At 42.4% G+C, this 12,313-nt stretch overlaps 1 protein-coding gene across 4 annotated transcripts in view; it reads right to left on the bottom strand.

Moving 5' to 3' along the window:
* Positions 1-12,313, bottom strand: part of MYO1B (myosin IB) — a 715,692-nt gene that overhangs the window by 295,331 nt on the left and 408,048 nt on the right. For all 4 annotated transcript variants that reach the window (XM_085648784.1, XM_085648782.1, XM_085648783.1 and 1 more), the window contains exon 15: positions 3,442-3,504. In XM_085648784.1, the coding sequence (XP_085504910.1) occupies positions 3,442-3,504 (63 nt within the window). The remainder of the gene's footprint in view (positions 1-3,441; positions 3,505-12,313) is intronic.

The raw sequence follows: 12,313 nt of genomic DNA on the forward strand, positions 1-12,313 counted from the left end.
CAAATTCTGCACATTGTATTTATTATACATTTACACGTTTGGCATAATTTTACCAAAGATGCTCCACCGAACTAAACATCATGCACTGTATTCTGAGGGATCTGTGCGTCAAGAGTTTGAACGCTTGCAGGGACAACTCAGCCCTCCATCATTCCAACATCAGTTGAATAAATACCATACAAATAAGTAAAAGTAACCAATAAAGAAAGGTACTTAAATGTTAGGAGGCTTGAAGAGGTGTATTACAGTGAAGGAGATCTTGTGAGGGTAAAGTGGCCTTTTGGTAAGAAATATTCGGATGGTATGAAAGATGGAATATCAGCGGGTGAGAATTTAAGAATAGGCAATGGTGCAATATGGAGAGAGCAGGGGTGGCAACTCCGTTATGGCGGAGGAGCATCGCCCCACTGCTGGAATGTGTAGATGCATGTAAAATAAAATGATAATAAAGTAGTTCATGAAACTGCTTTGTTATCATATTATTTTACTTTGGAGCGGAGACACAGCAGAGTCTTGAGGGCAGGCCAGCAGGAGGAGTGGTGGGCTCAATGCACGTCCGGCAATATCAGGCAGTGGCACTAAACCAGATTTAATGCAATGTGATAATAAATCTATTTAGGTCTGAGAAAGCTCATGCAGATCCTGAAGCAGACACCCAACGGTACACACCTGTTAACCTCTACCATCTAAAAGAACGTCCTCTAAGGCACATTGCTGTAATGGTGCTATTATTTCCTTTAAGAGGCGGGGCAATAGCTCCACGCTTGTGCCAGTCTGACTTGGTCAAAGGTGTCATGACAGCTGCCACATTTCATGCAATAGCCATAACTTGTAGTGCCCAAAATCCAGTTGCTGGGGTTATTTCCTTCAACAGATGTAGAAGGGCAAGAGGTAGCAAATCTCATCTGTTACAAAAGGTGTTTTGTGATTGAAAGAAATGTGAGCCATATCCGTTAGTTTGTGGCACCGCCTCTTTAAATGAGTGCCTTTGGCACAGGAACAAGTTATTCCTTCTAAAATTCCCAGCTCTCAAACGCAAGCACTTTCTACCACTGTCACTGAGGATGTTCCTTCTTGCCTCTCGGAATAAGACCTGACGCCTACAGAAAAGGCACACAGTGCTATAGCACCCCACTTTTAGTGAGCTGGTGTCCATGTTTTATAAAAATCATAACTTCATCTTGTTTGGGTCCGAACACATGCAGGCAATTAAATAGGTTTAGACCACCAGTAGAAGGGAAGGCATTATTGACTAAACAGAAAGTGGATAGTTGAGATTTGACCATTAACAATGTTTGCGTCATTCAATGCGAGCTTCATTCAGGTACTGGAGATGGTTTGTCCTCTTGCTGAACTATCTCCTTCAACCTATTACTGTGTGCTTTCAATAAATGCTGATCTAAGTCTTGAATTGTGTTTCCCAGTGGAAACATCTTCGTAACTGCTAAGGAAAGTCTGGATAGCGAATCAGGTTTGCACCTGTGCTACTTTTCTCCACAAGGCTTCCAGTCTCCTGCTCCTCTTGTCCAGAGACTTAACTACTATCTGTTGCACATATTATTACAATCCCCTCTTGCAGCACCTTTCTGCCTGATTCCTCTGTATGGTTTTTGCTGCTTTGAGGGCGTTCAGTCTCAGATGTTAACATCAGCATTTGGACACATTTCCACATGGTTCAATCCAAGAATTGTATTGTTGGTGTTTGTCTGCTCTTTGGGAGGCCAATAAAGAACAATCTATGTTAGCCATGCTGTGCTTGCTATATACTCATTCATCTTAGTTTAACTACTTTTAGACAGCTGAAGAATAAAGCCATTTTCAGGATGCAAACAAAGAGTAATATCATAAAAGGTTAATTCGCAGGTGACCACATTACTTTTATTTAAGTAATTCAACTTTGTTTCATGCCAAAGTCTCTAAGAGTTATCCTATGCTCAAAGTGGTAATCTGAAGAGTTTCACCACTTCTCTCCTTCTTCAGCTCCTGCCTTATTTCAATACCAGAATTGTGTTTAGATTGAGTGACCACAACAAAGGAGCACATAAGACAGTCCATCACCACATCCTGATCTAAAAGAGTAGAGAGAACTAGCAGTAGACTATGTCAGGACTGGAGGCTGAATTAAGTGGAGGCAGCAAGAACGTCCAGACAAGTGGAGGTCAGGTGATTAAGTGATCAAGTAAGAATAGAGAGGATGACTGTTTTGCTGTTGTAGGTTTTAACGGAGGCAGAAACAAGTGGGAAACAAAATGAGTACACAAATAAGAGAGGCTGAGGTCAGAAAGGGGGATGTGCTCGGAAGACATGAAGGAGATCGAGATCTAATCAGACGGTAATGCAAACTCCCACAAATATACCCAAGTTTCAAATAGCAGCATTAAGGATAGAATTAGGCACCTTGCCCATTTCTCATATATAAATGCAATTAAGCGAATGCAGCATAGGTCATGTGTTTCTTTCGAAAAGCTAGATTCTAAAATGCATAGCGTAGTGACAAATTAGGTGTTTACCATCAGATATTCTCAGTGTGCCAGAGCCATGGAAGCCTCACCACCTAAAAGACTAATATCAGCATTATGGCCAGCTACAGCAAACATGTTGTTTAAAAACTAGTGCAAAACTAAACAGCAAGGAGGACTGCCTTATCAGCATCCCCCAGAAAAATATGCTTGGTCAAGTGGTACACATATTCATTTGCTGCGAAACCCCTCGTGCTACAAGGGTAAAAGCAAATGCTCCTTCAAGGTCGATTTTTATCCATGATCTATATGTCACATACCACGCTGTGCTGGTCCCCCCCAAAATCTGCAAGGTTAGTGGCATGTATTCCAATGAATTTTAGGGTATCAATTGGTTTGTGTCTCTAGTGTCACAGGAGGTCAGAGGATGTGAACCTAGGGCCTGATTACGATACTGGAGGTCACAAGACAGGGCAGTGAGACTGCTACCAGACCACCGTCACCACTCAGTGGCGGCGGTATCGATGCCACCACCGCCGTACTGATTAGGATTTGGATTTCCACCTACCTTTTCATGGCGGGGACCCGCCAAGAAAAGGTAGGCAGAAAGGGGCCCGAGATAGAGTGCCAGGGCAAATCCGCAGATTGCCCACTGTGGATGGGGGCACACGTTGTTCCCCCTCAGTTGCCACTTGCTTGGCAGTCCTTCCTGGGACTGGTCCCGCAGGAAGACCGCCAAACTCGTAATTGGCCCCTCAATTTTTGGAATGCAACGGAGTTCACTTAATATGTGGCATCATTTGTTAACAAAAGGCATTTCATCCTATTCCTGTCAAATCATGTATTAGCTGCTTGTTTTTGTAATCAATGAATAGACCCTTCAATTAAAATGCACACATTACATTAAATGTTTACCAGCAACAAAGACATTTTACAGGAAATGTACACAATGCAAGAATGTATAAAAAAAAAGGTAACTTACATTTTCAATTAGATCACAAATAATGGCATTGTTGAAGTATTCAATGTGAGTCCATTGTATACCCTAAAAAATACAAAAATATTCTATTAGTTTCAAAAACTACGACGCCATATGTAGCCTTGGGCACTAGATTAATTGCATCTCTAGTGGGATCATTTTAAAGTGCATTCCCATTAAGGGTACTTACGGAAGAATTTTACAAATGTGTTTTTAAGTCTTAAAACAAACTGAGAAACGCAGTATTCTGCCACTGACAGCATATGACTAAAATGTGAGCCCCTGAACTGCTTCCAGACTAACTTTCCATTACTAGCCCTATGTCAAGTTCCCATGCACTTTTCTGGACCTCAGCCAGAAATTTTTACAAAGACCCGTGGGCAGGACTGCTGTGTGTACAATTTCAGTGTTTATAATAACACAGAACCTAGATTTCCTTGTTCTTAGCTTTAATTAAAAAAAAAAAATTACAGTTACCGATTCCCTATCTGACAGCTAATTTGTGGGATTATCAAAAACCCTTCGCATCCTTCAGGCACTTCTGTATTGTCAACCTACAGTTCGAATTTCTCTTGCACTCACCATGACACTCCCCTCCAAACCTGTGACAACAAGATCCCTCACCACAACAAACTCACTCATGAAAAACCATGTATACATTGACACACCGATAAAGACTGAAAAACTAAAGTGTGCAGTTCCTGTGAGGAGTAGGTCGGAAGGGTCCCGAGTGATCAAGTCCGGGGATCTGGTCCTTCAGGAGCAAGAGCCCTCACACACCCAGGGGGGTGCCATGCTTCATCATTGGGCAGCTCCTCGTTGGACCGGCACCGCAATGCCAAACGGGCTCCGCAGGAGGGCTCTTTGCGGGAGGTCTTTTGAGCTATCATCTGTGTAGTATTGGTGTAAATAGTGAGGGTGTCTTGTGTGAGTAGAGTGCAGTGAGGTGGGGCCTTTCATGTGTTGAGCCCTAGGTTATATTCAAAACAGGTATGAGCTTGGGTGGATATAATGGTCCACGTTAGCACTGGGTGTAAATGGTGGTCAACATGTTTATTACAGATAAAGTCTAGGGAGATCAAGGCAATTCATCAGGACCGTGTGCAAAGTGTACTAAACTACTCATTAAGGGACAGATACGTACACATGTCTAACTAAGTGCTGCATTATCCCATGTGCAAGAAAGATATAGAGTATACCTTAATGCATACAACAGAATTGCCGACCATGGTGGTCAGTGAGAAGGCTCCAATGAGCCGATGCAGAGTTGCGCTAAATCGTCCCGCGTTTAACGATCGCTGCCGAGAGCGTGCGACCTACCCGTATGCTCGGCTGGTTTACATTGACACACCAACAAATACATAGTGCAAAACATCGACTCCTTGGTTCTCCCTTAACTTTATGCACAACAAAAGTACAGTTTGCAAACAGTAAAGACAATGGAAGAAAAGCATTGACATGACACTACTACTAATTCCTTCACGTAACATGCAGAGAACTTTTCACACTACAGAAAAAGTTAAATCCTTCCTCCTGACACCTTTGGGCCCATAGGCCATCTTCTGAAATGTTGACCATCCACCCCCTGATGTAATGGGACTCATTTGTAATGTCATGCAATTCTTCTCCTCCTTCCTATTCAATCAACTCCAGACCGGCACCTACGGAACCCAGAAGCAACCAGTCAACTGCAAGTCATGAGACAACTATCCTTACTAAGTCATCTTGAATATCTACTCACGGACAACAGCTTCAGAACTCATCAATAAGCTTTTAATTTTAGTTGAAAGTGCCCTATGTTCTGAACATCTAACAGTTCATGGTGTGAGCTTGCAACTCAGTCAAGCATAGCCAGCACCTACCCGAAACACAACCCCACCATGACTGAAATCTTTTTACTCTCCAACAACAACAAACCACCATCTAATCCAAACCTGGCTAAACCAAAAGAACCTGGAAGGATTCAACTTTCACCTATCACCAATGCAAATTTGCTCACATTCACCCTTGACATCAACCTCATCCCAAATGAACAGAGAACCAAAAGGACAAAGATGGTATGGCATACGAAGCCGCCAAATAGCAGAACAATTTTTGAGGGATCTGAATGAGTGAATCAGTTCAGTTCAAATACTTTTATGGCCCTGGTTGCCGAAATAAAGTTATCAACAAAGTTGGAACAAACAATAAATAGAAACATAGTAAACAAATTAAAGACAATTGCTAGATTAAAAAACAGATTAAAACAATTAAAAGAGTAATTTACAAAACACATGCATATATTTAAAATAGCGAAGTGACAACTGATAGATAATACATCTACAGGGAGGGAAAACACCTTCCTTCTGGTCCTCCACATAGCACCCAGAAATTTGGCAACAGAAATGCTAACAGTCAGATGGCAGTCTGCCCTAAGAATGCGAAGGGCAACAGAGTAGTTGCGTACACCTAGCAGCCTGCATATGGGAACTAACCAGGTCCTACGGGGGATGCATAGGCTGAACACCAAAAAAAAAACTAGCAGGACATTCTCCTCTGCAGATTTACAGGCCAGACACACAGAGGTTTCCCACCCTGGCCCAGTTGGAAGTGAACACTCAGTGGTAGGGTACCCACTCAAAACGGGAAATACAGCTTTCTGTCAAATAAAGTCAGCTTGAAATCAATAACATCATTGGTTAACGTGGAACAGGCATCTTTGTGAAATTCATTAGGTGTTACACATGTCCAATATTGTTTTTTCAAAAGATCTTTGGCTGGGAATTTGGTAGACTCCCACAACTCAGGCAGCCCAAGTAAATAAAGCCCCTCTTTAATACGCCAGTGGACCTTACTGAAGCGATCAACCTTCATAACATCCTCAAGACCTTCAACATAGTGTGCAAGTTCAGGAGCAGTCCATAGGCATCTCCAATACAATAATAGGCGCAACCGAATTTTGCCCAACATACCATTTACACCCAGGTCCATAAAGAGTGGATATAGTGGAGTTATTGGAGGGAGAGGCGCAAGATTTCTAAAGAAATAGTTTTCAGTTTTGATTGATTCTTCATGATTGAAGAAAAAAAACACAGTTCAACACAATATAGTGTGGCACTAATGCTTTGGAGTCAGATTTTAAGGATGGCTGAAATAGGTTTAGTGTATTAAGTTGAATACTTCTTAAGCAATGCCTCCGAGATATGCTTAAGTTTTATAGCAGCCTTATTAATATGGGACTGCCAGGTCATACCCCCAGAGAACATCACTCCGGGATAAGTGAAGGAGTCAACCTTCTCAAGGGTAGCTCCCCCCAGGACTATACTGCACTTATATAACTTTTGTTGATTAAATGACATCACTTCAGTTTTAGAAGAGTATGTCTCCAGGCTACAAGCAAGGCAATACTCGTCAAAATGAGCCAAAAGGTTCTGAATCACACTCAGGGTCTTACAGATCAACAGGATGTCATCTGCTAAAGGAGAATCGGAGTTTTAGTTTGTGCCAGTGCAGGAGCATCTGTATGAGCCTGGGACAAAAACTAGACAGTATTGTTAATGAATAGCGACAACAGGGCGGGTGCCAGGATGTAACCCTGGAGGACACCTTTGCTGACTGGCACTCTGTCAGACAACTGACCCTGGGTTGCATTTAACACACACACAAATGTCCTCATGTAGGCGAATTAGTAACAAAGTGTGTGGAAGCATTGCCAGGTCAGAAAGGGTTTTCCAAAGGCCAAACTGGAGGACCAAATCAAAGGTCGATTTTAGATCGACAAAGGCAACATAAATATTGCCTCTGCCGATCACAACAGTCCTCCAATAAATCAGCAGAAAGCAAAATGCCTGGTAAATAGTTGATACCATCCTGTAACAAGCATTTGCAATGCAATAGGTTTCGCATTATTAAAGTTTTAGATATTGGCATTGCTAATAATAATGCAACACCAATAGCTCAAACATTCAGTAATGCAAGACCTATTGCATTGCAAATGCTTGTTTCCTCGTGCATTTTCACCACACTTGTACTATCCTTGGTTTATACCAATCGAGTGGTTCAAAAGCTTACACTGACCATCACTACAAACATCACTGCAGAACTGCCTGGCACAGAGGAAAAATTGCTCGAAACAGATACTAAATAGCCAGGAGCTGATGTCATCTTGCTGGCACCAGTGCGACATACGTGATCGTGCCTCATGTCTGCATTGCTTATCTATGAATAGCCCAGAGGTGAACTACGTCCCTTTGGCGTTGTGAAAGCATTTCAGCGCTAAACTATTGACTGATGCCTGTGGTGGGCGCTATGTAAATGTTATTTTTTATTGTTAAATATCAAGGACGTTTAGGGTGGAAATTAGGTCTAGCTACAGACAGATATTGGGTCAGACTGGTATGTATCAAATATTTGAGAATCCAGTAACAGACCGTCGCCGCTACCGGTGGCGAAATGTTCTTCCTTAGCAGCTAGGGTCACTGTTGCCAGACCCAGATTGCCATTGTGGAAGCATTTGTAACTTTATTCTGCTTCTAAACCAACTGTGTGCAATACATCCCACAGGGACAGATGGAGCATGTATTTAAATAATGTGAGGAAAAGTGTCCGGGCGTTAACTAGTCTGAGGGGGCGCCTGGAATTCATGTCCTCAATGAAGCGCTTTTCCCCAAGGCGAAATGTACATACATGGAAAACACGTGTGAAATGTGCAGGTACTGCGATCATGTAGCGCTTGGTACTGGAGTTTGCTAGTTTCGATGTGCTCCCAGTTTTCGCCTGCAACGCATGCATTAGGGTCAGGATTTAAGCGAATTTTATGGGATGTCGTTTTAATCGGGGATATAAGTGACTTAACAGGAGTGCTCTGTGTACAAATGCATTACATGTACATATAGTGCGGTCTCAGTAATAGCATGCTCATGTACGCCGTACTTAAAAAATTATATTAAATTACATGACAATGTTTCTATAGCGCTCTAATAATATCAAAATAATTGGCGCTTAGAAGAGGTATACGGGTGGTCTGAGACTGGAAATAACGGGGCAGGGACATTTCTCATCTAATGTGGACATGACATGACTACGGCTATGCCGTGTTTTAGTCAAAGGCTGAGCGCGTGGACAGACCCGTAAAAACAACGTCATAAACTCAGTGCACCCTTCTCACAACAGCCGAGTTCAGATCTCTGAGGCTGGGGTCTTGTGTGGTTGTTGTGTGTGAGGGGGAAAGTGAAAGTAACGTTGCATGAGGCTTGCGAGGACAGAAGGGGGACAGGACATGTGCACACCATGTGGCTGTACGTGCGCGTACACCAACTCAAATCCGCCAAAGCCTGCGCATGCCCATCTCCTGTCCCACTTCCGAGGCTAGTCAGCAACAATAGATCTCGCTGGCGACCGCAGCGCTTCGCGCTGCGCTCGCCAGGCGAGACCTAAAAACCAGCTTGAAAAGGGCTAAGGACACCTTTCTCAGTAATCCAAGTAGGAACACTTGCCAGCACACAGCAGCAAAAGACTCTTTAGCTGTGATCGATCACTTTTTTTTTTTTTTATAGATGGCTACAATTATGCTGAAATGGCATTAGCAATGGCTAAAATGTAATGGGGCCAAGTCTCCATGTCAGATAAGATTAGGTCGGCTGGCACACCATCAGGGCACCCAGCCAGGCCACGCAAAATGGCATTTAAAGACTGAACATATCAGTAATGTCAAACATTGGCGTGGCACACGACAGGGGCAGCAGGATAACAATAACAGCCTGGTTTAAGATGGTAGGGTGAGAAGAATATACATTTTTAAATTATTTGCGCAATCAGATGGACCAACATTATTTGATGAATCTAGTGTGGCAGACAACCCTCCACGTGCAACCAAAAGCCAACATTTTGACAGGTCTCTGGCTGAGCATGCATCCAAAAGGGCTCTCTATCTCTGCTCATTCCAATCCCTTTTGGCACCGGTAATGGCCATCTTGTAGGCCTTTCTAAGAGGAGGGATACCAACCAAGTCCTTAGATTTAATAACTAACTAAGGAGCGATTAAGGTCTTGACATTCTTTATTAAACCAGGATAGGTTCTTGTCAGGGCCTTTCCTATGGGATAAAACTGTGGTGGTAAAATGACCTACTATACAGTCAAAGGAGGCCTTGTGGGTAGACGTCGGTTTGTCTGCAGTGAAACAAGGACCACCCTCAACATAGGCAAGGACTGTTTGAAGATTTTTAGCAACAGCAGATAGTATATCAGGACGGATAGCCACCGGGTTCCATTTTAGGTGGCGTTTGTCAGCTGTCATAGCGATATCCCTTGTATAAGAGGGCAAACTAGGGTCAGGGGAAATACTTTCACAGAATGCATTAGAAGTCATAGACAGAGAGTTATGGTCACTTGCTGAACTATTTAGAACAATCATATCAACAACAGCCTTAGGTCAACTAAGATTATATAATCAATTTGGCTTGTATGATATGGCTTATTATAAGTGGGAGCTCTTTTTGGTCAGATCTAGTCCTGCATTCAGGGACCTGAGCCCATACGCTACTGTTACTCCCTATAGTTGAAGAGCAGCTTGTGCCCATCTATTACCTGAAGGAATACCTAAAAGGGGGACAGCCCATGCAGCATCCCTGGTTAAGTAAACATCATCGTCATCGGGGGGCTCAAATGTTAAACTAAAATCACCTTTCACTTAAGGTACTATTTCTTAGAGCTCTGTTCTATTATGTTTTCAAGCCCCAGTAGAGTTCATGATACCATGCCATCTCTAACCCCTCTTACATAAACACGGAGGATGGTTATTACATAATTACCTCCATTGTTCAACTAAACACCCAGGATATTGGGAGAGTTAAAATTGGGCTGGCGTATTTGGCACATTAATGAGGCTCTGACCCAAATAACTAACCCCAGATGTCTTGGCCCTCTGACTAGGGATTGCAGAAATGAAAAAATTAAGATAACCAAGTCTGTGGATCGAATCCAGGAACCAGGTCTCTTGTAGTAAGCAAATGGCATAAGTGTCCATAAACCTATTCCAATTAGGGAGAGTTACTTTGTATCTAAGCCCGACCACATTTCAACAGACCAGAGACAACTCACTGGACTTAGGGGTTGCAAGTCTCTTAAATGGGCAAGTATTAATAGGCTTCACAGACGAGATGACATCATTGGAGGGAAAAAGGAGGTCCTGATTATTGGAGCCGATAAAAGTGAAGTTATTAATAGGCAGAGAATTAGAGTTAGACAAGGTCAAAGCCACAGTTGGCCAGGAGTGAATCAATCACTAGCTACTTTAAATGGAACCGTGAAGTTTATATAATCTAGATCCAAGCAGTAAAATATCCCATAAAAGGAATATTTTTTGTGTTGTCTGTCACCTGATTGGACACAGTGGTAGGGTGGAGGAGTTTTCCTTTTCAGAACAACCCTTATATTATTTTGTTATAGCTGGAGGATGATTATAAGGATGAGATAGAAGCATGGGGGATTTAAGGAAAGACCCTGTCTTACGGTCTTATGGTGGGGATGGCAGAGGGATATCGATATTACGGAATTTGGTCGGGGGGACTGGACAGGAGCCCTAGAGGGGGTGGTTTATTTAGGCACGGCCCTTCTCGCAGTAATCATTGTGATGTTCACTGTCTTATCGTAATAAACTTGCAACAAAGTTTGTTTAAAAAAAAAAATAGCTGGAGGAGGATTATCCGCTGCGCCAAAGATAAGAAGACAAAATATTGGGTAGTAATACAAGAATCATACCACAGTGATGATCCTGTAAACCGCATGAAATCTTTTAGCATAAATGACAAGTTATAAATGTCTATATTGTGTCTGAATTTAATATTCCAGGAAGTTATTGAGGAGACTCATGTGTGCCAAAATGTAGTATTTTCAAAAAAACCTATTACTACCAAAAACACTGTTGACAGAATTCTTGGGAGAGGGTTCGACTGTTTGTAGATTGACGTTTATGACATTTGTTTATGTGCTGACTTGTACATTATGATCTACTTTGACTCTAAATACGTATTTACTTTACTAAAACCTTACAAAAGCAAATAAATGTATATTCCAAAATGTAACGACCATGAATTTCAGCAGAGTAAAATCAGATAATTCAATATTTGACATCTCGTTTATTCAACAAGTTTTGCAAACTTTGAAGAATTGGTTAGTTCCTTACAATATACTTTCGAAAATTCATCCAACAATTTGAACGTTTTAGTATGCAAATGCTGAAGGTGTTGTTTGCGAAGGACACGAAGTGGTGGTCATGACTGGAGGCCGAGTTACAAATTGGCTGTAATCCTGCAGGATATCAGAACTGGGTTGTACAGAATGGGAATATATTCCCTTTGGAAGTCAATCAACTTCTCCACAGCAGACCAAACGAACTTCCCCGCATTAAAAGACACTAAATGTCTCCACTCCACATGTCTGCATGACTTTACCTACATTTAGAAATCTGGGAGTTACCTTTTGTAACAAATATCCTTCCAATCCTTAATTTCTTCAGCCCATATGTTGCATGTGTTGCCCCATCAACTGCATAACTCTGGCTGCTGAAAATTAATGTCTGACCTTAAATGTGTCAGTAGCCCATTTAAATGACAGAGGATACTGCAATTTCATAATCCCTTGGGAAGATCCCTTTTGTTTCCTTCACCTTGTTAGTAGGTGTCTTTGCATTCTGGTGTCCAAACATGCCGGACTGGCCGTAGCAGGCACTGGGCTTTTCCCCAATGGGCTGCCAGGGTGAGGGCCGGTTTTGTTACAGGGGACCGGTTTTGCAGCATAACTGCAATTTCGGACCCCTGTAACAAAAGCGGCAATGGTGAATTGGGAGTGGTGCTTCCAACTAGCAACCCTCCCCTTCCCCCAAACACCCCTGGGGGC

This window comes from Triturus cristatus, chromosome 3_2 (genome assembly GCF_964204655.1).
Source record: "Triturus cristatus chromosome 3_2, aTriCri1.1, whole genome shotgun sequence".
NCBI lineage: Eukaryota > Metazoa > Chordata > Amphibia > Caudata > Salamandridae > Triturus > Triturus cristatus.